At 45.0% G+C, this 24,450-nt stretch overlaps 1 protein-coding gene across 1 annotated transcript; it reads right to left on the bottom strand.

Annotated features, from left to right (window-relative positions):
* Nucleotides 1–2,625: 2,625 nt before the first annotated feature.
* Nucleotides 2,626–23,358, bottom strand: LOC311140823 (rho guanine nucleotide exchange factor 2-like). The gene is made up of 19 exons (XM_084176066.1): nucleotides 23,200–23,358; nucleotides 11,025–11,092; nucleotides 10,829–10,892; nucleotides 10,371–10,503; nucleotides 10,015–10,268; nucleotides 9,575–9,825; nucleotides 9,211–9,336; nucleotides 7,829–7,946; nucleotides 7,350–7,598; nucleotides 7,122–7,198; nucleotides 6,730–6,902; nucleotides 6,469–6,536; nucleotides 6,122–6,313; nucleotides 5,603–5,704; nucleotides 5,423–5,481; nucleotides 5,211–5,303; nucleotides 4,711–5,088; nucleotides 4,335–4,515; nucleotides 2,626–3,242 (listed from the first exon to the last, which is right to left on the bottom strand). The coding sequence occupies exons 1-19, from the start codon at nucleotides 23,342–23,344 to the stop codon at nucleotides 3,160–3,162; spliced, it is 2,814 nt and encodes a 937-aa protein (XP_084032192.1). The 5' UTR covers nucleotides 23,345–23,358; the 3' UTR covers nucleotides 2,626–3,159.
* Nucleotides 23,359–24,450: the final 1,092 nt, after the last annotated feature.

Below are 24,450 nucleotides of genomic sequence, written 5' to 3'. Positions count from 1 at the left end.
TCTGTAAGATTTATAAACAGCACACAAAATGAACAATAATTGTAAGTCAAATAAAAAGAATAAAAGACAATAAAATTACAACATTAACGTTAAAAAGTCATTTTCTTTTTTCAGAACAGATCAAATATTTATACAGACAAAAACTTCTTATAGAATATATGTAGCCTATAAAGATGTAGGTAGAGACATCTTTATGTAGTTCAAACAAGGAAACACCCTTTGAATCCAGTCAAATAATTTCCATTCCTACATAATACAGTCGCTTCAGGGTCAAGGGGTGAGCTCAAAAACAGTCAGAAACATTTTGACTTTTTGTTAAAGGAGGTTTTGGTTGGTGTCAGTGTTGCTGGTGGAGTTGGCTGGTAGTTTATCCTCCTAAAACCATAAGGGTGTAATACATTAGAGAACATCAAAGTCAATTCCACCGGCAAATCTGAACTCATGATTTAAGTGCAGTGTAAACCACGTTTTAGTAGTTCAATTTAGTAGTTCATGAATGAAACATACAACTGTAGATTAGATATGAGGTCAAAATATTCCAGATACAGTCAGTCAGATTAGTCAATTCTAAGGATGCAATTCTTTATCCTAATTCATATATCAATGTTGTTGTTTTTTAATTTAAAAAACGACAACTTCGGTTCAGTATGGTCCTTCTGTGTGTATCCTCCAAAAGTCCGAACAGTTCATTGTAAACCCCCCCCCCCCCCCTTTTTATAAAATGTTCAGTATAAAACCCCTCATGGTGGCTCACTACTGTTGTCTTCCTAGAAAAAAGAAACAATTTGGTTTATGAAAAGCACAAGAGGTTTCAAGTGTTTGTGTTCAAGAATGAGTGGGGTTGGGGGGTGAGAGTTGATTAATACCCACACATTCTTTTAAACAATTATATACAGTATATATATATATATATATATATATATATATATATATATATATATATATATATATATATATATATATATATATACATACAGTGGGGAAAAAAAGTATTTAGTCAGCCACCAATTGTGCAAGTTCTCCCACTTAAAAAGATGAGAGAGGCCTGTAATTTTCATCATAGGTACACGTCAACTATGACAGACGAAATGAGAAAAAAAAATCCAGAAAATCACATTGTAGGATTTTTAATGAATTTATTTGCAAATTATGGTGGAAAATAAGTATTTGGTCAATAACAAAAGTTTCTCAATACTTTGTTATATACCCTTTGTTGGCAATGACACAGGTCAAACGTTTTCTGTAAGTCTTCACAAGGTTTTCACACACTGTTGCTGGTATTTTGGCCCATTCCTCCATGCAGATCTCCTCTAGAGCAGTGATGTTTTGGGGCTGTTGCTGGGCAACACGGACTTTCAACTCCCTCCAAAGATTTTCTATGGGGTTGAGATCTGGAGACTGGCTAGGCCACTCCAGGACCTTGAAATGCTTCTTACGAAGCCACTGCTTCGTTGCCCGGGCGGTGTGTTTGGGATCATTGTCATGCTGAAAGACCCAGCCACGTTTCATCTTCAATGCCCTTGCTGATGGAAAGAGGTTTTCACTCAAAATCTCAGGATACATGGCCCCATTCATTCTTTCCTTTACACGGATCAGTCGTCCTGGTCCCTTTGCAGAAAAACAGCCCCAAAGCATGATGTTTCCATCCCCATGCTTCACAGTAGGTATGGTGTTCTTTGGATGCAACTCAGCATTCTTTGTCCTCCAAACACGACGAGTTGAGTTTTTACCAAAAAGTTCTATTTTGGTTTCATCTGACCATATGACATTCTCCCAATCCTCTTCTGGATCATCCAAATGCACTCTAGCAAACTTCAGACGGGCCAGGACATGTACTGGCTTAAGCAGGGGGACACGTCTGGCACTGCAGGATTTGAGTCCCTGATGTCGTAGTGTGTTACTGATGGTAGGCTTTGTTACTTTGGTCCCAGCTCTCTGCAGGTCATTCACTAGGTCCCCCCGTGTGGTTCTGGGATTTTTGCTCACCGTTCTTGTGATCATTTTGACCCCACGGGGTGAGATCTTGCGTGGAGCCCCAGATCGAGGGAGATTATCAGTGGTCTTGTATGTCTTCCATTTCCTAATAATTGCTCCCACAGTTGATTTCTTCAAACCAAGCTGCTTACCTATTGCAGATTCAGTCTTCCCAGCCTGGTGCAGGTCTACAATTTTGTTTCTGGTGTCCTGACAGCTCTTTGGTCTTGGCCATAGTGGAGTTTGGAGTGTGACTGTTTGAGGTTGTGGACAGGTGTCTTTTATACTGATAACAAGTTCAAACAGGTGCCATTAATACAGGTAACGAGTGGAGGACAGAGGAGCCTCTTAAAGAAGAAGTTACAGGTCTGTGAGAGCCAGAAATCTTGCTTGTTTGTAGGTGACCAAATACTTATTTTCCACCATAATTTGCAAATAAATTCATTAAAAATCCTACAATGTGATTTTCTGGATTTTTTTTTCTCAATTTGTCTGTCATAGTTGACGTGTACCTATGATGAAAATTACAGGCCTCTCTCATCTTTTTAAGTGGGAGAACTTGCACAATTGGTGGCTGACTAAATACTTTTTTCCCCCACTGTATATATATATATATATACCCTCCTTTCCTGTCCCGCCCTCCCCCTTTCCTGTCCCGCCCTTCTTTACTGGTCTAAGTTCAGTTTCAAATCAGTCAGCTCCACCACCACAGACAAACCAGGTCTGTAGAGAGGTGACACTAAATGTACAACAATGACAGGCAGTTACAGTACAGAATAGTCCCTACTGGTATCACCAGACACCTATAGATATACAGTCCACCATTAGAATCCCATTGTTGTTACGAACCCGATCCTCCTCTTCACCCCCAATCCCTCTTCCTTGTTTTGAAAAGGGAAATAAGAAACGAAGAGTGGGATTGGAAAAGGGATTCAATCCCGAGGATGAAGCTTTTAACATAACATTAGAAAAACATGTAAAAAACCTGCATACAACATCTCAGAACTAACTTATACCATGATACAATACACAATTCCCGGGTAGGCTTTCTATGCCAAAGAAAGACGAATAGATGGAATCACTGAAGATAAGTTCTATCAGGTCTGGTTGGTTGGAGGTTGAGAAGATGTTGGTCCAGCTCTCAAGTCCTGTTTTCTGGTTTGCGTATCCAGTGGGAGGTCAATGTTAACTCGGAACAATCTCGGAATCAGCCTTGGATTCCTGCGCTTCCGGTCCGCACTCGCTCTCCTCCGGGATATCCTGGAGATCTGAGGTGGTCATTGAAGGTTATTCATATGAATAAACATGTTATTAATACGTTTAATAATGGTTGAATAATGTGTTGATCAAAACAGGACTAGCTAGCTCAGTAATGTAAATAGAGGTTCCAATCGAGATGCGACTGGAGGAGTACTGTTATGTACACTGAGTTACATTTTACATTTACATTTTAGTCATTTAGCAGACGCTCTTATCCAGAGCGACTTACAGTTAGTGAATACATATATATATTTTTATTTTTATACTGGCCCCCCGTGGGGACTGTATAATAAGGACTGTGGACAGAGGGAGTTAAATATTGTCAGAGGTATCCACCCTTTAAGCACACAGAAAGAAAGAATGGGGAGAGGTGCATTGATTAAGTAAGAAGGGCATAAAAAACAGTGACTGTCTCTCAATACTCTGAATGTTGCCTCTAAACCTACCATATACTGTATGATCAAAGTTGAATGAAAATGTATGAAAAGTGTGGAAAAGTAAAGAGTGGAGAGGACAGAGAGCTATTATTGACTATCAACAAACAGAGAGATAGAGGGAGGGCAGGACATAGTACACAAAACTCTGCCTACTCTATAAACAGCTGAGAAATCAGTGCCAAACAGATAGCTAGAGATATGACGTGCTGACACACCTTCAATATGCAGAGGTAGAGAGTGAGAAATGTGTGTGTGTGTGTGGCGTGTGTGTGTGACCAGGTAAACTAGGTGTGATACGGTTAAAGGTCAGAAATGTGTAAAGATCAGTTGTCATGGACACCATAGGGATTCTTTTTAGATTCCATGGATTTGGCCAATCCCAAAGTGATCGAGTCATAGACCTCTTTATCTCACTGATTACACCCTACCAATGACTAATACTTTAGTGCCGTAGATATTCCTTCTATTTAAATGTTTTACTCCACATACAAACGTATACATATAAACAACAGCTTACAGACGCACACAAACAATGACCACATCCCATCTGCCCAGACCCGCATGCTCACACCCCCATCCCTAGTGCCTGCATTACTGTTTGCCCCTAGATATTCCAATTACACTCAATACAGGAAAGATAGACACTGTGGGTCAATTACTCACCTCTTGGACTGTCGGAGCGTGGTGAAACCTTCACTACATCTTCCTCTTCCTCTGAGTCCTCCTCTTCCTCCTCCTCACTGCCTTCCTGTACGCCGTCCAATTGGTCCACTGGTTCCTGACAGGCCAATGGGGCGACAGGGCTGGGCTCGCCATCACCACTTCCTCTTCTTTTAGCAGGAGCCTAGTAAAGGAGAAAAGTAATGTCATCATATCCTCTATGAGCTCACCTACAGATCAACCACTAGTGCTTCTTGAATGGCTTAGTGATTCAGCCAGTTGGGGTGAGGACTGTAAGTCTACCTAAACCCAAGCACACTTGACCCCTAACTCCCACACTTGACATTCACACACCTCTGCCAGAGGTTACTTTGCTCACCTGCTCTAAGACTGTAACATCCACCACGATGTCTCCGTTACTGCCTCTGCTGCCTCTGCTTCCCCTCCTGCCCTTCATGTCCCTGAGCTGCTGCTCCATCTGAGCCTGGGCCTTCTCGCTCTCCCTCAGCCTGGCCTCCAGGGGGCGCAGCCTCCCCACCTCCTCCTGCAGCAGAACATGCTGCCTCTGGAGCATGGCCATGTCCCCCATGGCTGCCACCGTGCCCGCATCCAGACCTGTGTCACGTGACATGGAACGGCACAGCCTGGGGAAGGAGTTTGGAGGAGTGGGGGTGGGAGTGGAGGAACCTGAGGAGGCAGGGCCAGTGCCCTCACGGAGGCGGAGCTCGAGGACAGAGTCCTGGTGAATGACGGCGGCCTGGGAGAGAGAGGAAGGAGAGAGAGTGAGTTTTGAATCTAGGTTGGAACTGGGGTGTAGGGAAGGACCCCTATGAAAGGCAAAATGCCTCAAATGCATTCCAGTGTGTCATTCAGCCTCACCTGTAGAGCGTGGAGCTGAGCATTGAGGTTCACCAGCCTCTGACACACCTCCTCATTTAGGGGTCTGTCCTGTAGCTGGTTACCATTTCTGTCCTGAAAGGATAAAGAACACCCACAAAACATGAAGTCATTATAACTGATTATGTATTACAGTCACAGTTGTGGCTTATGTATATGTTATCCAACCCTAAGGCACAGTCATCCTCTCTCACCTTGGACGCTGGACTTCCTTTGAATTCATGAGTTCCGTTGACGGAGATCGAATCTCCATCTGTAAATGGGTGGGATAGAAGGAGAGAGAAAGTGAGCTGATTGGTAAGTGAGAGATGAAACACTGTAGAGACAACCCTCCACCATCTCCCAGTGGTAAAAGACTAAGCAAAACCACTCACTGCTCACTGGCGCCCCTTTGTGGTTCTGGTCACCATTGGTGCTACCGTTGGACTTGGGAAGCTCTCTGTTTGAACCCAGCAGCAACTCACTCAGCCTGTCAACTGATGAAAGGAGGGAAGGAGAGGGAATTAAAAACTAAAGAAGAGGCATAGCAACATTAACACCACAATGTAACATCGTCCTACTCACTGCATAACACTACACTCAGGGGTTAATAACTGAGGTTTTGTTGGTGATCTCAGATTGACTCCTGAGAGGCTATGACTAGCTGATACTTATACTCTTATAGGGTGCTCATTATTTAATTCTACCTCTCTCTCTGCAGTGCTAAGCTCTGGGTTAGGCCTCATTTTAATACCTGCCTCGTAAGACGGCATTAACCCTCACCTTACCCTCTATGGCACTGACTTAGGATGACCCAGCCCTACACCAGCCTCTCGCCTCACTATTAGGTGGTGAAAAGTCAAACTGACCATAGATCAGGAATTAGAATCAAGGTAAATTCTACATTCGCTTACCCTCTGAGATGGCGTCGGTGAGTAGGTATTCCGCCTGGGGTGCATAGGGGGTGTCGGCCCGGAAGATGTTCCTAGAGTTGGTGAGGGGCATGACCTCCTGACCCCCACCGGTGACCTCAGCCAGGTCAGAGAACAGAGTCACTCTCTCCTGGAGGAGCTCCAGCACCTCCCTGTCCTTCTGCTGGATGTCAGCTAGAAACACATTCTAGTCAGTAAGATGCATCTTCAGGTCTAAAACAACTGAATGTTCAGAATGATGCGGATGTTGTCTATTAAGGGACGATAAATAGACAAGTGTAGCACAGGAATGATAGAGAAAGAGAAATGTGGAGGAGAAGAGGTTGTACCTCTGAGTCTGCGCAGTAAAGCCTTGTCCTCTGTCTCTATCAGGGGGAAGTCCTCTCTGGACGGACAGCTGGAGGGTGAGAGAGAGAGCGAGAGAGAGTGAGGAGAAGGTGAGGTATGGTCAGGTTAAGGATAGTGCCGGGGCATAAGGAAGGACCCCTAGGATTCCATTAAGGATGATAGAGAATTCTCAAAATTGAAATCGGCAAAGCTCTGAATGAGTTGAGCAGGTGTGTGTGTATGTGTGTATTACAGTAGCTGACCTGCTGACGGTCTGCTGTATGAGTCTCATCCAGTTGTTCCTGTCGTCTCGTGAGGTGCCGTGCAGCTCGTACATCTCTGGGGGGGTGGAGTCACTGATCAGGAACATCCCTCGCTCCTGATTGGCTATGTCCCTCACAATCAGGTTCTTCAGAGACAACACTGCAGGCTTGTCCTAAGAGAGAGAGCGATAGAGAAGGAGAGAGAGAGAGACAGAAAGGGGGGAGATGTTAGCTCTGTGATATAACATTTATACTAAATAAAGTTAGATGTGTGGAAAGGCAAAGACAGAAGCAATGGAGGACCTGCTGAACAAAAGTCGGAAAGCAGAAGAGATGAGTAGAGAGGAGAGGAGGATGAGTCAGATGAGTGGAAAGGAGAGGGGCAGACTTACTATGCAGGGGAAGAAATACTTCTGGTCCTTCTCCTGCATGAACACCAGGATGTCTGTCATCAGCAGGACCTGCACATCTACATACACACACAGAGTGGAACATTGTAAAAGATACATAGAGTATGCAACCTTGTTTCTCCACACTTATTCTGTAAAGATACACGAACAATCATACCCCCTTTATCTCTCTCTACCTCTTTCTCTCTCAGATACACACTCCCTCCCTACCTTTGAGTCTGGATCCTTGTGTCTTCCACAGCAGTGTGCCCTCGTGGAGGAGCGTCCTGCGGAGCAGCTCCCCTCCCCTGAACACCCCTCCTCCCCTGACCTCTGCCTGGGCCCGGGGGTCCAGTCTGGCCCTGATCTCCTGGAGCCTCTGGGTCCGCTCCAGCTCTGCCACCTGCTGGTCCACAGAGCTCAACAAGTCCCGGATCAGGGACAGGGACTGGGCTAGGGACTTGGCCTCCTCTTCACTGCCTGTTCGGGGGGGAGAGATGATGATGATGATGAGGAGTGTCTTGAGGTCAGTTGTATTCAAAAGCATTTCAGTTGTGTATGGGTATTCTACTGCTGTGTATGTAGAGATTATTCAGTTCTTATACGTTTTTGTCTACTCCCTGAGCTGTAGTGGCTGTTCTGTGTTCAGCTTTTATGCTGTGTGAGTCTACTCACTAAGCTGCTATAGCTGTTCTGGAGTCAGGTCTTACCCTTGGTGTTGTCCAGGATGCGCTGGATGAGGACAGGGTATTTGGTGATGCGTTGAGTCACCAGCAGGATGCACTCCTGGATGCCATGGCGACGCAGTAGGGGCCCCCGGCTTACCCTCTGATTATGGGATAGATCAGATTAAATACCACTTATTATATATTTACGCAATAAGGCCCGAGGGGGTGTGGTATATTGGCCATTATAAACTGGGTGGTTTGAGTCCTGAATTGTGATTGGCTGAAAGCCATGGTATATCAGACCGTATACCACAGGTATGACAAAACATTTAGTTTTACTGCTCTAATTATGTTGGTAACTAGTTTATAATTGCAATAAGGCTCCTCAGGGGTTTGTGATATATGGCCAATATACCACAGCTAAGGGCTGTGTCCAGGCACGCCGCGTTGCGTCGTCCTTAAGAACAGCCCTTAGCCGTGGTATATTGGCCATATACTACACCTCCTCTGGCTTTATTGCTTAAATATACCATGGCTAAGGGCTGTTCTTATGCACAACGCGAAACGGAGTGCCTGAATACAGCCCTTAGCCGTGGTATATTGGCCATATACCACAAACCCCAGAGTTGCCTTATTGATGTAATAAACTGGTTACCAACATAAATAGAACACTAAACAAGTATGTGTGCGCTGTACCCATGTTATATTCTGATATACACACAGCTAAAATGCTGTTTCAGCCAATCAGCATCTAGGACCCTAACTACCCAGTTTTATAATATACTATAATTACCACTTATGCATTAAATGTAATACCACTACTAATTTCAATGTGTCAAGTAAAATAAAGGTATAGATCCATCTTTAGGGGCTGAAGCCCAGGAAAAATCCAATTTTATCTAATATAGATAGCAGTAAAGATATGTACATTTTTTGGGCATTCCATAAGAGCGTGATTGGACCACAAAGCTAGGACACTTATGAAGAATTTGAGACCAGAACACATCCTTGTGACTACTGTTAGTTAGGTAATAAAGCAGAAATAACTTGATCATGACTCTTTATTGAATAGAACATCTACAATGTGATAGTTGTTTAATGAGTGAACTAAAGTGGCCCTCTATTCAGTGTTATCTATCCAGCACTCCTCCTAGCTAAGACATAAGAAACACCCCTCAGCTGGCACCTCCTGACACAGACTGCTGAGCTCACACACATACCACGAGCACACACACATGCGCGGCCACACACACACACAGACACACTCTCACATTGCACACATTTTAATCATGCTCTTGGGCCTTCCCATTCCTCCGTTCTCTGTACCTCTAACCCTTTTCCCTCCCTCCCTCCCCTCCCCTCCCCTCCCCTCCCCTCCCCTCCCCTCCCCTCCCCTTCACTCCATCCACCTCTCTCTCTCTTACCCGTATGAAGTGCTGAAACCTCTTGTCTCTGGCCAACAGTTCCTTGTACAGTTTCACAGCTTTGGGGTGGCGGCTGCAGAACTCAGCATAGGCCTTCCTCATCTCATCTGCACACTGGCCTGAGAACTGAAAACACACAATGGGTATCATCTGAGTCAGTGTGTGTGTGCATGTGAGTATTATCTGTTTAGATTATGCATATGTTCGTTGGGTCTTTTGTATGAGTGCATTCTAATGTTAATGGACGGCAAAGTTGGTACACGCGTCTAGGACTGTATGTATTTCAGGGTTGTGTGTGTGTGTGATTGTGGATGTGTGTGTGTGGGTGTCTGTCGTAACGTCTGAGTGTGTGTGTGTTTCCTACCTGTTCAGTGAGTATATCCCCCAGTTGGTTGATAGTAAAGTTAGTACAGCTCCCAGGAGCCAGGCTGTGAGTGCGTCGTGTCATAAGCTGGGAAAGGAAACGTGTGTGTAGCGCCATCAGCTGCTCCAGACAGGGGAAGACGGCGTGCGCCACGCCCGGCTCCAGCAGCACCTCGTCCAGCATGCCCTGCCGGAACACCCCCTCCATGATCCGCAGGGTCCTCACGTGGTGGAACTCTGTCTGGATCAGCTCTGAGACGGGCATGGAGGGGAGAACAGACAGAGTTAGGGACATACAATACCTTTACATATCACAGAGAGAGAGAGAGAGAGAGAGAGAGAGAGGAATAAAGTGATAGAGAGAGAGAGAAAGAAAGAGATAGGAATAGAGAGGAATATAGCGAGAGAGAGAGAAAGAGTGAGGAGGAGAGGTGATCTCACCATAGATGACGTCCTGTCTCTTGATGACGTCTTTGCGGTGCGTCTGCAGGTAGGAGGGGTCTACAGCCCGACTCCACGAGTCAGCCTCAAAGTCCTTCCCCTCCCTCTCCAGCTCCTCCAACATGGCAGCATAGTACACCTCCCCTTCGTCGTTGAGGGACTCCATGGACATGGCTCTGTTTCTGAAGTTCAGGGAGTCTGTGGACTGAGACAGGATCCTCCGCAGCCCCAATGGTGAGTCGTCATTCAGATTCCTGGAAACACAAAACAGTTACACAACGTTTCAAACGACTTCATATCAGTGCCCTACTCGCATAGGTAAATCAACTGATGACTCTACACAGCAGCCTGCTCACCCTGCGAGGTTCTGTGTGGAGACACTCTTGGAGAGGGAGAGGCCGGAGCGGACACGGCGGGAGCCCAGCAGGGACTGACGGAGACTGTCGGACGGATAGATGGCTGAGCTGGGTCGCTCCTTCATCATAGGGGCTGGAGAAAGAGAGAGAGAGACAGAGAGAGTGAGAGCAAGTGAGGGGGAGGGGGGGGGTAGACAAGGGGTTCAATTGAGCTCTTCCTGTCCAAAAGGATTTTAATCCATATGAGTATGAAAATAAACTGTAAGTCGCTGGATAAGAGCGTCTGCTAAATGACTAAAATGTAAATGTAAATTTAGTCAGCGCTACATCCATACTGCAGTGGAATAGATCAGCCAACAGGTGGCAGCACCACTATATTCACATGCAGACAGGAGGCATTCATTGCGAAAGAAGGAGAGGAAATAGGCTGGAAGTTGTTGAGGAAACGAGATACTCACTTTTGGTCCTTAGAGCCACGTTCTGCAGCGCGGAGCTGTTCCTCACCAGGGCTAGCTTCTGTTGCTGCAAAACACAGAGAGAAAACACGTTTAGACCAATGTCTCATCCAACAGTCAACTTTTCAAAGAATAGAGGCCCAACTCTTGCTTTTCATACATCAAAAACCTTTCCTTTCCCCTCTCGCCCCTCTCTTACCCTTTGTTTCATCTTGGCACAGTTGGCCAGTGTGTCTCGACAGCGGTTGTGGATGGTGACATTGCAGGCTGCAACACAGAAACACAAAGATCAATTTCCCTGACACTCCACAATATCTGCATATGCACTGTTGATAAGAATGGCAACTAACTTCATGACATCATGAGACCATTTCTGAGGCGCTTGTCATTACAGTCAAGATGCATTTCTTACAGAGAGATACCCATGACTTGTGAATACCGCTATCAAGTGAAGTTGTGACAGGTGCCAACTCTTCCTGTTCCAGATAGGGTTATCAATGACACGTTGTACATTTGATCCTGGCACTGACTAATTTCGTAGGTTTTCTTTACCATAATTTTTTTATTAGTTATAGTATTTTGATATTGAATACTGCACTGTTGGGTAGGGCTTGCAAGTGAAGCATTTCACTGTACTTGTGCATGTGACAAATTAAAACTTTAAACCTATGCTTTCCAACACCAAATAAAATGTTATCAATGTTATTAAATCACTCCTATGCTTCAAAACACCCCTTCTCTCCTCCTCTCTTCCCTCAGCTTTACTCTCTCTTCATTGTTAGAGGGGCTCCACTTCCTGGTACATGTTTTCTAGACAGGAAGTTCTCCTGGAATGGCGGTGGGAGGTTGAAGGGATGTCTGAGGCAGGTTATTGGTGCGTAAGTGTGTGTGTGTGTTCTGAGTCCTGGGAGTGTTGTTGCGTCCATATGAAACTGCCTAAAAGTGTTTGAGAGTTCTTCCCTACTACTCAGGGTTGTCTTTGTTCTAAGAGCAGCCCAAGGCTAGACACACCCACACGCACCCACACACACACCCACACACACACCCACACACCCACACAGAAAACAGAATCTCCATTCTAAAACTCTACATATTCATTTACTTTAGTCTTTCCAATGTCTCCGCCAAGATTACACATTTGCTACCAAAGCAGGCTAAATAATACTTGTCAGAAGTATGCTTTGCTTTGGTGGGGTGCATTTCTTTGGTGGCGTTCCTATTTTCAACCAATAGTTTCCACACACATGAGAGGGAACACAGGGCTATAAATACACTCTTTTCAGGGTGTGTTCTCCATAAAAGCCAACGTTTTACAGAGCATGGACTCAGCTAACACGGTTTCCACTTAAAACTCATAATGAAAGGCACACTGTGACCCATTCATCGCTCAAACTCTCACAACACATACAGACCCTTACAAACTCACACACAGTATATATACACAAACAAACAAACACACACACACACACACAGGCTACAAACGATTTAAACATACTCAAAGCCCCTCACAAAAACACACACAGCCCCTCACAAACACTCACACACCACTCCTTACAGAACGACAAACACATCCAGTAGATATTGGCCCCGATGCTAAAACAAACAGACTAGGCCCCTTGTTCACTAAACCAACATGCCAGTGTTGGACCAACACTGTTGGTGCTGAAACGATGGCTGCCTTCTCCAAGGCTTGGTCTGTACTGTTAGAACCTTTCTCTAAAGCTCAACATCGCTGCAATGCTTGGTCTGAAACTAGACTGGAGAGTGGAGAATCGACAAGAGTCATGACATACTATTATAGATGTGTACATGTAGGGCGGATCTACAACCTAGAAATGCTTTGGGATTTCAAATACTGCCTAGAACCCCCCTTCCATATGACACTATATTATTTACAGCTCACTTGTCTTTAGCTTATTATCATATCATATATATTTGTATGATAATACTGTACACTGAGTGTACAAAACATTATGAACACCTGCTCTTTCCATGACATAGACTGACCAGGTGAATCCAGGTGAAAGCTTTGATCCCTTATTGATGTCACTTGTTAAATCCACTTCAATCAGTGTAGATAAAGGGGAGGAGAAAGGTTAAAGAAGGATTCTCAAGCCTTGAGACAATTGAGACATGGATTGTGTATGTGTGCCATTCAGAGGGTGAATGGGCAAGACAAAAGATTTAAGTGCCTTTGAACAGGATATGGTAGTAGGTTTGTGTCAAGAACTGCAAAGCTGTTGGGTTTTTCACGCTCAACTGTTTCCCATCTGCATCAAGAATGGTCCACCACCCAAAGGACATCCAGCCAATTTGACACAGCTGTGGGAAGCATTGGAGTCAACAGCATCACTGTGGAACACTTGACACTTTGTAGAGTCCATGACCTGACGAATTGAGGCTGTTCTGAGGGCAAAAGGGCAGGGTGGGGGGAGATGCAATTCAATATTATGAAGGTTCTTAATGTTTTGTACACTCAGTGTATATCCCCCCTATTGTAATCTGTGTGTGAGTGTAATCTAGGGCCCTCAGATTAGGTCAAAAGGAGCCAAACAACAATGGCCCTGTCGTCTTAATCTGTGTCTGAGGAGGTAATCTCACACATACTGACACAGCGCTACACTGAGGCTATAGGTCCCGTGTAGCTCAGTTGGTAGAGCATGGTGTTTGCAACGCCAGGGTTGTGGGTTCGATTCCCACGGGGGGCCAGTATGAAAAATGTATGCACTCACTAAACTGTAAGTCGCTCTGGATAAGAGTGTCTGCTAAATGACTCAAATGTAAATACACATTAAGACACCCTGCTGGACACCCAGGGCCCCTATTGGTCAGTTATCTGTGTATGCAGAGAACAAAGAGGTGCAGCAGCAAATAAACATGAGTTCAAATGTTGATGAAAACAAAAACAAAATGTCTTTCTCTGCACTATTGGAATAAAGGTTCCCTGAAATGAATTTGAAATAAATAATAATAAATAAAAGATAGCTGTGGACTTCATTCAAATTCAAACCAAACATTGATGTACAACATGAACACGTACTTAATTGATTGAATACATAGACAACATTGTAAAAGTATTGACGAGAAATCCTCCCTGGGGACGCCAAACCGGAAACATCCCCTCAGACATGACAGGGGGTGCTACCTCCCCTATACACACACACACACACACACGCTCCCCCGCACCTAGCCTAAACATATGTCTCCCTTGTCCCAATTCACAGGGGCCCACAGATACCAATCCCGATGTAGGACAATGTCATGATCCCGTATTAAAGCATCTCTGGGTCTCTGAGGCAATATGGCTCCATATCAGACCACTGTGTTAAACGAGAGAGGGTTAACTGTGTTACTCTCAGCTCATCTATCATTCATTACTGTTAGGGACCACTAATGTCTGTGGACGCAGAGAGGAAGAGGGATTGGGAGTGTGTCTGTGTCTGTGTGTGTGTGTGTGTGTGTGTTCGTGCAGACCTGCCTGCTTATGTGTGCATGCATGTGTATGTGTGTGTGCACGTCAGTGTGGCAGACTGCTTGTTAATCTCCCACACTCCAACTACCAGATGCACTATTTCCAGATTACAGTCGGGGAGGGAGGTAGCAGCTGTGTATTGGGGCAAGAGGGGGAGAGAGGGGGGCTGTTTCGGATCCACCAAACAAAGAGAAAAGCCCCTCTCTCAACAGACAGTGAGCTTCATCATAGACCTACTGTATAATCTCCTAAAGCTGCAGTCTGTACTGTAGTTCCACTGCAGCTACTGTGTCCTTCTCCATCTCTATATTGGGTCTTACAGGTGTAATGGTTGTGTTGCACCTGATTATAACATATTAGCAAACTGAGTTGACGGTGACATAACACAATAATTAATAAATAGTAAAACCTGTGAAAAATATTTGTTTAGTTTCACATCAACCTCCAACCTCTAAACATATGTCTCCCCTGTCCCAATTCAATTCAACTCAATTGGTAGAGCATGGCGCTTGTAACGCCAGGGTAGTGGGTTCGATCCCCGGGACCACCCATACGTAAAAATGTATGCACACATGACTGTAAGTCGCTTTGGATAAAAGCGTCTGCTAAATGGCATATTATTATTATATTATAAGACAAACTGACTATGACTGACCCAAAGCATGCTGCCTAAACCAATTTAGATTCTTATCTAATCTAAATCTAATCTAAATCAAATTGACTCTAGACTAAAAATATCTTAACTGGTTCAGTTTTAAAATATATGAACAGAGAAGCCAAACACTAAAGGGAATTCCCAAGCTGAAATAGCCTCACAGCCGGCTCAATCAATTTTATTTTATATAGCCCTTCTTACATCAGCTAATATCTCGAAGTGCTGTACAGAAACCCAGCCTAAAACCCCAAACAGCTAGTAATGCAGGTGTAGAAGCACGGTGGCTAGGAAAAACTCCCTAGAAAGGCAAAACCTAGGAAGAAACCTAGAGAGGAACCAGGCTATGAGGGGTGGCCAGTCCTCTTCTGGCTGTGCCGGGTGGAGATTATAACAGAACCATGCCAAGATGTTCAAAAATGTTCATAAGTGACAAGCATGGTCAAATAATAATCAGGAATAAATCTCAGTTGGCTTTTCATAGCCGATCATTAGAGTTTAAAACAGCAGGTCTGGGACAGGTAGGGGTTCCATAACCGCAGGCAGAACAGTTTAAACTGGAATAGCAGCAAGGCCAGGCGGACTGGGGATAGCAAGGAGTCACCACGGCCGGTAGTCCCGACGTATGGTCCTAGGGCTCAGGTCTCTCAGTTGGCTTTTCATAGCCGATCATTTAGAGTTGAAAACAGCAGGTCTGGGACAGGTAGGGGTTTCGTAGCCGCAGGCAGAACAGTTGAAACTGGAATAGCAGCAAGGCCAGGCGGACTGGGGGCAGCAGGGTGTCATCATGCCCGGTAGTCCTGACGTATGGTCCTAGGGCTCAGGTTCTCAGAGAGAAAGAGAGAACGAGAGAATTAGAGAGAGCATACTTAAATTCACACAGGACACTGGATAAGACAGGAGAAGTACTCCAGGTATAACCAACTAACCCCAGCCCCCCGACACATAAACTACTGCAGCATAAATACTGGAGGCTGAGACAGGAGCGGTCCGGAGACACTGTGGCCCCATCCGAAGAAACCCCCGGACAGGGCCAAACAGGAAGGATATAACCCCACCCACTCCGCCAAAGCACAGCCCCCGCACCACTAGAGGGATATCCCCAACCACCAACTTACAATCCTGAGACAAGGCCGAGTATAGCCCACAGAGGTCTCCACCACAGCACAAACCAAGGGGGGGGGGGGGCGCCAACCCAGACAGGAAGATCACGTCAGTAACTCAACCCACTCAAGTGACGCACCCCTCCCAGGGACGGCATGAAAGAGCACCAGCAGGCCAGTGACTCAGCCCCTGCAACAGGGTTAGAGGCAGAGAACCCCAGTGGAGAGGGGAACCGGCCTGGCAGAGACAGCAAGGGCTGTTCGTTGCTCCAGCCTTTCCGTTCACCTTCACACTCCTGGGCCAGACTACACTCAATCATATGACCTACTGAAGAGATAAGTCTTCAGTAAAGACTTAAAGGTTGAGACCGAGTCTGCGTCTCTCACATGGGTAGGCAGACTGTTCCATAAAAATGGAGATCTATAGGAGAAAGCCCTGCCTCCCGCTGTTTGCTTAGAAATTCTAGGGACAATTAGGAGGCCTGCGTCTTGTGACCGTAGCGTACGTATTGGTATGTACGGCAGGACCAACTCGGAAAGATAGGTAGGAGCAAGCCCATGTAACGCTTTATAGGTTAACAGTAAAACCTTGAAATCAGCCCTTGCCTTAACAGGAAGCCAGTGTAGGGAAGCTAGCACTGGAGTAATATGATCAAATTTCTTGGTTCTAGTCAGGATTCTAGCAGCCGTATTTAGCACTAACTGAAGTTTATTTAGTGCTTTATCCGGGTAGCCGGAAAATAGAGCATTGCAGTAGTCTAATCTAGAAGTAACAAATGCATGGATTAATTTTTCTGCATCATTTTTGGACAGAAAATTTCTGATTTTTGCAATGTTACGTAGATGGAAAAAAGCTGTCCTTGAAACAGTCTTGATATGTTCGTCAAAAGAGAGATCAGGGTCAAGAGTAACGCCTAGGTCCTTCACAGTTTTATTTGAGACGACTTTACAACCATCAAGATGAATTGTCAGATTTAACAGAAGATCTCTTTGTTTCTTGGGACCTAGAACAAGCATCTCTGTTTTGTCCGAGTTTAAAAGTAAAAAGTTTTCAGCCATCCACTTCCTTATGTCTGAAACACAGGCTTCTAGCGAGGGCAATTTTGGGGCTTCACCATGCTTCATTGAAATGTACAGCTGTGTGTCATCCGCATAGCAGTGAAAGTTAACATTATGTTTTCGAATAACATCCCCAAGAGGTAAAATATATAGTGAAAACAATAGTGGTCCTAAAACGGAACCTTGAGGAACACCGAAATGTACAGTTGATTTGTCGGAGGACAGACCATTCACAGAGACAAACTGATATCTTTCCGACAGGTAGGATCTAAACCAGGCCAGAACTTGTCCGTGTAGACCAATTTGGGTTTCCAGTCTCTCCAAAAGAATGTGGTGATCGATGGTGTCAAAGGCAGCACTAAGGTCTAGTAGCACGAGGACAGATGCAGAGCCTCGGTCTGACGCCATTAAAAGGTCATTTACCACCTTCACAAGTGCAGTCTCAGTGCTATGATGGGGTCTAAAACCAGACTGAAGCATTTCGTATACATTGTTTGTCTTCAGAAAAGCAGTGAGTTGCTGCGCAACAGCTTTTTCTAAAATTTTTGAGAGGAATGGAAGATTCGATATTGGCCGATAGTTTTTTATATTTTCCGGGTCAAGGTTTGGCTTTTTCAAGAGAGGCTTTATCACTGCCACTTTTAGTGAGTTTGGTACACATCCGGTGGATAGAGAGCTGTTTATTATGTTCAACATAGGAGGGCCAAGCACAGGAAGCAGCTCCTTCAGCAGTTTAGTAGGAATAGGATCCAGTATGCAGCTTGAAGGTTTAGAGGCCATGATTATTTTCATCATTGTGTCAAGAGATATAGTACTAAAACACTTAAGTGTCTCTCCCGATCCCAGGCCCTCGCAGAGCTGTGCAGATCCAGGACAGCTAAGCCCTGGAGGAATACGCAGATTCAAAGAGGAGTCCGTAATTTGCTTTCTAATGGTCATGATCTTTTCCTCAAAGAAGTTCATGAATTTATCACTGCTGAAGTGAAAACCATCCTCTCTTAGGGAATGCTGCTTTTTAGTTAGCTTTGCAACAGTATCAAAAAGAAATTTTGGATTGTTCTTATTTTCCTCGATTAATTTGGAAAAGTAGGATGATCGAGCAGCAGTGAGGGCTCTTCGGTACTGCACGGTACTGTCTTTCCAAGCTAGTCGGAAGACTTCCAGTTTGGTGTGGCGCCATTTCCGTTCCAATTTCCTGGAAGCTTGCTTCAAAGCTCGGGTATTTTCTGTATACCAGGGAGCTAGTTTCTTATGACAAATGTTTTTCGTTTTTAGGGGTGCAACTGCATCTAGGGTATTGTGCAAGGTTAAATTTAGTTCCTCAGTTAAGTGGTTAACTGATTTTTGTCCTCTGACGTCCTTGGGTAGGCAGAAGGGGTCTGGAAGGGCATCAATGAATTTTTGTGTTGTCTGAGAATTTATAGCACGACTTTTGATGCTCCTTGGTTGGGGTCTGAGCAGATTATTTGTTGCGATTGCAAACGTAATAAAATGGTGGTCCGATAGTCCAGGATTTTGTGGAAAAACATTAAGATCTACAACATTTATTCCATGGGACAAAACTAGGTCCAGAGTATGACTGTGGCAGTGAGTAGGTCCAGAGACATGTTGGACAAAACCCACTGAGTCGATAATGGCTCCGAAGGACTTTTGGAGTGGGCCTGTGGACTTCTCCATGTGAATATTAAAATCACCAAAAATTAGAATATGATCTGCTATGACTACAAGGTCTGATAGGAATTCAGGAAACTCAGAGAGGAACGCTGTATATGGCCCAGGAGGCCTGTAAACAGTAGCTATAAAAAGTGATTGAGTAGGCTGCATAGATTTCATGACTAGAAGCTCGAAAGATGAAAACGTCATTTTTTTTTTTGTAAATTGAAATTTGCTATCGTAAATGTTAGCAACACCTCCGCCTTTGCGGGATGCACGGGGAATATGGTCACTAGTGTAACCAGGAGGTGAGGCCTCATTTAACACAGCAAATTCATCAGGCTTAAGCCATGTTTCAGTCAGGCCAATCACATCAAGATTATGATCAGTGATTAGTTCATTGACTATGACTGCCTTTGAAGTGAGGGATCTAACATTAAGTAACCCTATTTTGAGATGTGAGGTATCACGATCTCTTTCAATAATGGCAGGAATGGAGGAGGTCTTTATCCTAATAAGATTGCTAGGGTGGACACCACCATGTTTAGTTTTGCCCAACCTAGGTCGAGGCACAGACACAGTCTCAATGGGTATGGCTGAGCTGACTACACTGACTATGCTATTGGCAGACTCCACTAAGCTGGCAGGTTGGCTAACAGCCTGCTGCCTGGCCTGCACCCTATTTCACTGTGGGGCTAAAGGAGTTAGAGCCCTATCTATGTTGGTAGATAAGAGGAGAGCACCCCTCCAGCTAGGATGGAGTCCGTCACTCCTCAGCAGGTCAGGCTTGATCCTGTTTGTGGGTGAGTCCCAGAAAGAGGGCCAATTATCCACAAATGTTATCTTTTGGGAGGGGCAGAAAACAGTTTTCAACCAGCGATTAAGTGCTGAGACTCTGCTGTAGAGCTCGTCACTTCCCCTAACTGGGAGGGGGCCAGAGACAATTACTCGATGCCGACACATCTTTCTAGCTGATTTACACGCTGAAGCTATGTTGCACTTGGTGACCTCTGACTGTTTCATCCTAACATCGTTGGTGCCGACGTGGATAACAATATCTCTATACTCTCTACACTCGCCAGTTTTAGCTTTAGCCAGCACCATCTTTAGATTAGCCTTAACGTCGGTAGCCCTGCCCCCTGGTAAACAGTGTATGATCGCTGGGTGATTCGTTTTAAGTCTAATACTGCGGGTAATGGAGTCGCCAATGACTAGGGTTTTCAATTTGTCAGAGCTAATGGTGGGAGCCTTCGGCGTCTCAGACCCCGTAACGGGAGGAGTAGAGACTAGAGAAGACTCAGACTCAGACTCCGACTCGCTACATAATGGGGAAAACCGGTTGAAGGTTTCTGTCGGCTGAATGAGCGACACCGGTTGAGCATTCCAACAGTATTTCCCTCCAGAAGCCATGAGAAAGTTGTCCGGCTGCAGGGACTGTGCGGGGGGAGTTATACTAACGTTACTGTCTGTACTTACTGGTGGCACAGACGCTGTTTCTTCCTTTCCTACACTGATAATACTCTTGCCTAACGATTGCGTCTGAAGCTGGGCTTGTAGCACAGCTATTCTCGCCGTAAGGCGAGAATTCTCCTGTATATTATGAGTACAGCGACTGCAATTAAAAGACATCATGTTAATGTTACTACTTAGCTTCGGCTGTTGAAGATGTTGATGAGCCATGTCCAGATAAAGCGTCCGGAGTGAAAAAGTTGAATAAGGGAAAAAAAAAGTTGCGATGGAAAAACGGAAAATAACGTAAAGTTGGCAGCTAAAACGCACAGGAAAATGACTCTTCTGTCTCGGGATAAACGTCCGGGGTGAAAAAGTTTAACGAAAAAAGATGAGTGAGGACAAAACTAAAAAGTTGGTAAATTTGTTGAACACAGAGATTGATTAAACGTTTATTAAAAGTAAAACGTGAATAGTTTGGCAGGTAGCCAAGTAGCAACAAACAGCAGAGCAGCACGGAGACAATGCGGAAGCACCTCAGTCCTCTCTCCTACTCACACATCCTCTCTCTTTCTTTTTCCCATTCTCTCCAGTGTATCTCGCCCCCTCTCTCACCTCCGGTGTAATTTGCAATGATAATGTATTCATGCCCCCTTCAGCCCAATACACACACATACACACCCAGACGTGAATACAATTATGCCCCCAACCCAAATCAATAGCCTATGACCAGTGTTCTATCTGAGCTACAGTTGTTGTACCTCTTACCCCCAACTGCAATCTCTGTGCCCACTGTCTCTCTCATTCTGAAGTACCAGAACTCTCTCTCAAACACACACACACACACACAATACTCATAATCACTCACTCACACACACACACACACAGGTGCACATGGGCGCACACTCACAAACACACACACCTCCCCCCTTGGCAGCAGACATGTGTAATCACACCCCATGCCAAGAGCCCTCCCTCTCCCACCCCCATGCCCCTCTGTACCCCCTCCCTCCCTCTGTGCTCCCCTTCTCTGTCTGTCTGTCTGTCTGTCTCTCTCGCTCTTCTCTTTTATCTCTCTCTCTCTTTGAACCTCGTCTTCAGAGCCATAGGGGTCAAGGTAACGAGGTCGAAGATAGAGCCGCTATTTCCTCATCTTGAAGGACAACAAACTTCATCCATACATCAATATTCAATCAAAATAGGTAATTGGGTTTGATAATAAGACAAAAAGCATCCCTCTTTCCCTTTGGGAATGTACGTTTGGATTGATTTCATGATAAATACAAATGTCAATTGACTATGACTGTCAATTGAATTGTCTTTGCTGTTGCTGTTGGGGCAGTGTAGTGTTGCATGCTATAACGCTTGTTTCAAAATGGGGTAAGCCAAACAAATATACAATTCTCAGTATGGACTTCCTCTTTCTATCTCAGGTAAACTCCTCTCTGTCTGTTAGTCTCTGAAGCTGGAGACTCTTATCTCCCTCACTAACTTTAAGCATCAGTTGTCAGAGCACCTTACCGATCACTGCACCTGTACACAGCCCATCTGAAATTAGCCCACACAACTACCTCATCCCCATATTGTTATTTATTTTGCTCATTTGCACCCCAGTATCTCTATTTGCACATCATTTGCATATCATTCCAGTCTTAATACTAATTGTAATTATTTTGCACTATGGCCTATTTATTGCCATACCTCCATAACTTGCTACATTTGCACACACTGTATATACATTTTCTGTTGTATTTTTGACTTTATGTTTGTTTTACCCCATATGTAACTCTGTGTTGTTGTTTTTATCGCACTGCTTTGCTTTATCTTGGCCAGGTCGCAGTTGTAAATGAGAACTTGTTCTCAACGGGCTTACCTGGTTAAATAAAGGTGAAATAAAAAATAGTGTCAGCCTGCATCATCCATACAGCTTTGTCTCCTATTCTGTCTTTCTGGCTCACTTGTTTGTTAAATAATATCTCTCTCTCCCTACCCCTCTCTCTCTCTCGACCTGAGAACTGATAACCCCTGAGGAGTCTTTTCACTCAATATGTTCTCCTCTACCTCCACCTCTTCCTTCCCCCCTCTTTCTGCGCTCTATCTGTCTACCTTTCTCTCTGGATCTTCCTCTATTTGCTTGCCCCATTTGCCCTGGAGTCTGCCTTCACCCACTCCACCCTCTCTCTCTCTCTCTCTCTTTCTTTCTCTCTTTCTCCCTCTCTCTCCCCCAGCTGTTCCTCCAGGCCAGTGGAGAGAGAGCCAGGCCGTCTGATCTGTGCTCACCACACACTAACGCCATTGTCTGGGCCGGGCAGGGGAAGGGAGACGGTTCTCCTAGAAGTCAGCAGCTGATTGATTCTCAAAGGGAGGGAGGGAAGGAAGGAGAGAAAGAAGGGAAGGAGGGAGAGAGCAAAGAAAAACATTGAGAGAGTGCAGGAGGAATCCCCTCTCCTTTTTGAGCTCCCCTGCTATTCACTCTCTCTGTTTCCTTCCCTCTTATAATATAATTCTCGGTTATTTCCTTCTCTTTGGCTCATATGTCTCTTCTACCTCTATCTTTATTGACCCACACGTCCTACCACATCTCTCTCTCTTACACTTATTGTTTGAATCTTCTTTTTCTAGCCCCAAGCTCTCTCTCCTGCTGTTCTTTTGATCACCCTTTCTCTTCCCAAAGCAATTTTGTTCCACAGGGCAGCCCCCTCTCCCCATGTTCACCCCCCCCCCCCTCCCCTTACACTGGACAGTCACTACCTCTCTCTCACACAACACACACACACACACACACACACACAAAGAAGACAAGAAGGTCATCTCTAACAGTCCAATATGACAACCCTGAGGCAAGAAGTCTGTTGGTCCACTGATCTGGTGACGCATCAATACATCAATACCCCCGATAATGTTGTCGGTAATGACATTAGGCTTTTGTCTGGGCCTTGTGAGTGTATGCACTGCGTACAATAGTGTGTGCGTGTGTGGTACTCACTGGGGCAGCTGAGGGCCTCTTTAGCGGTGATGCTCTTGTTGCAGGCAGAACAGAGGGTGGTGGCAGACACGGTGAGGGAAGTGAAGAGGTGGCCGTTGCTGTAACGCGCCTCCCGCTCCCGCGCCTCCTTCTCCCTCTCCTTCATCCGCTCCTTCTCTTTGTTCTGTAAAGAAAGAAAAATCAGCACCAACCTATGCAATCTGTTGATATTAACTGTTTAAAAGGCACTCTCACTCATCTCACACGGTCAACCGTTCTGGATATTCCACAGCTGTGAGATGCTTGTCTGTTGCAGCATGCACTTGGTTTCATATAGTAAGTTTCACTGGATGAGGACAGCTGGTGCATGAGGAATTGTAAATGTGGTGTTTTCAGGAAAAGAGCAATAGGCTCTCTCTCCCTCCCACACAGAGATTGACAGCCTGAGGACAGAGGGACGGTACTGTATTATACACTGTCTTTAATCTCATTATTACACTACAGGGCTCTCCATGCTGCCTCAGCATAACTCAAGTGCATTCAGCGTGAGAGTGTATTCAGTGTGTGTGTGTGCGCAATTGTGCATGCATGTGTCCTTGTACATCTAAGAATGTGTGTGTGCACTATGCTAATTAGTGTAAGTGTGTGTGCAATTGTGTAGGTGTGACTAGAATGTGAATGCTTCGGTGTTACTTTGCCTCTGTAATATCCAGCTGTTCCTAACATGGTGCCTTATTTTATCCCAGTCTATGCTGCTGGCTGTGACTCTGGCTGTGCTGCCAAGTCAGGTACCAAACTGCTTCTCACAGCCGGTGGCCTTTTAGTCCCAAACTAATCTCCTGATGTTGTGACCACAGACAAAGTAGTCAATCTTCAGTGGCTTTGTCAGGGCTCTCTTTTTTCCTAAATGCGCTCAGCTAATGATCAACTCAACACGTGATGTTACGGTGATGTTGTATATCTACTGTAGCTACATTATAGGATTGGCAGGTGCTTCCAGTAAGCTCTCAGTAAGCACTTTTAGCAATTATTTATGTTCAAGAGGATAACTCCCCCATCAAATTTGTTTTGGAAATTGCTCAAAATGGTATTCCATGTCATATAAGCCTTGTGCATCACCACAACTGCTAATGCTACCAAAACAAACAGAACAAAAGCTGTTTTCAAATACACAACAGGTCTATTATCTGAAATGATGCCCTTTGATACGGGTTGAACTGTATTTTCAAAAATATTGAGATGACATGATCAACAAAGCACTTTGTCAGAGTT

This window comes from Coregonus lavaretus (genome assembly GCF_964263955.1).
Source record: "Coregonus lavaretus genome assembly, chromosome: 13".
NCBI lineage: Eukaryota > Metazoa > Chordata > Actinopteri > Salmoniformes > Salmonidae > Coregonus > Coregonus lavaretus.
Note: the sequence above shows the minus strand (reverse complement) of the source record. Positions and strands in the feature narration are given on the sequence as shown.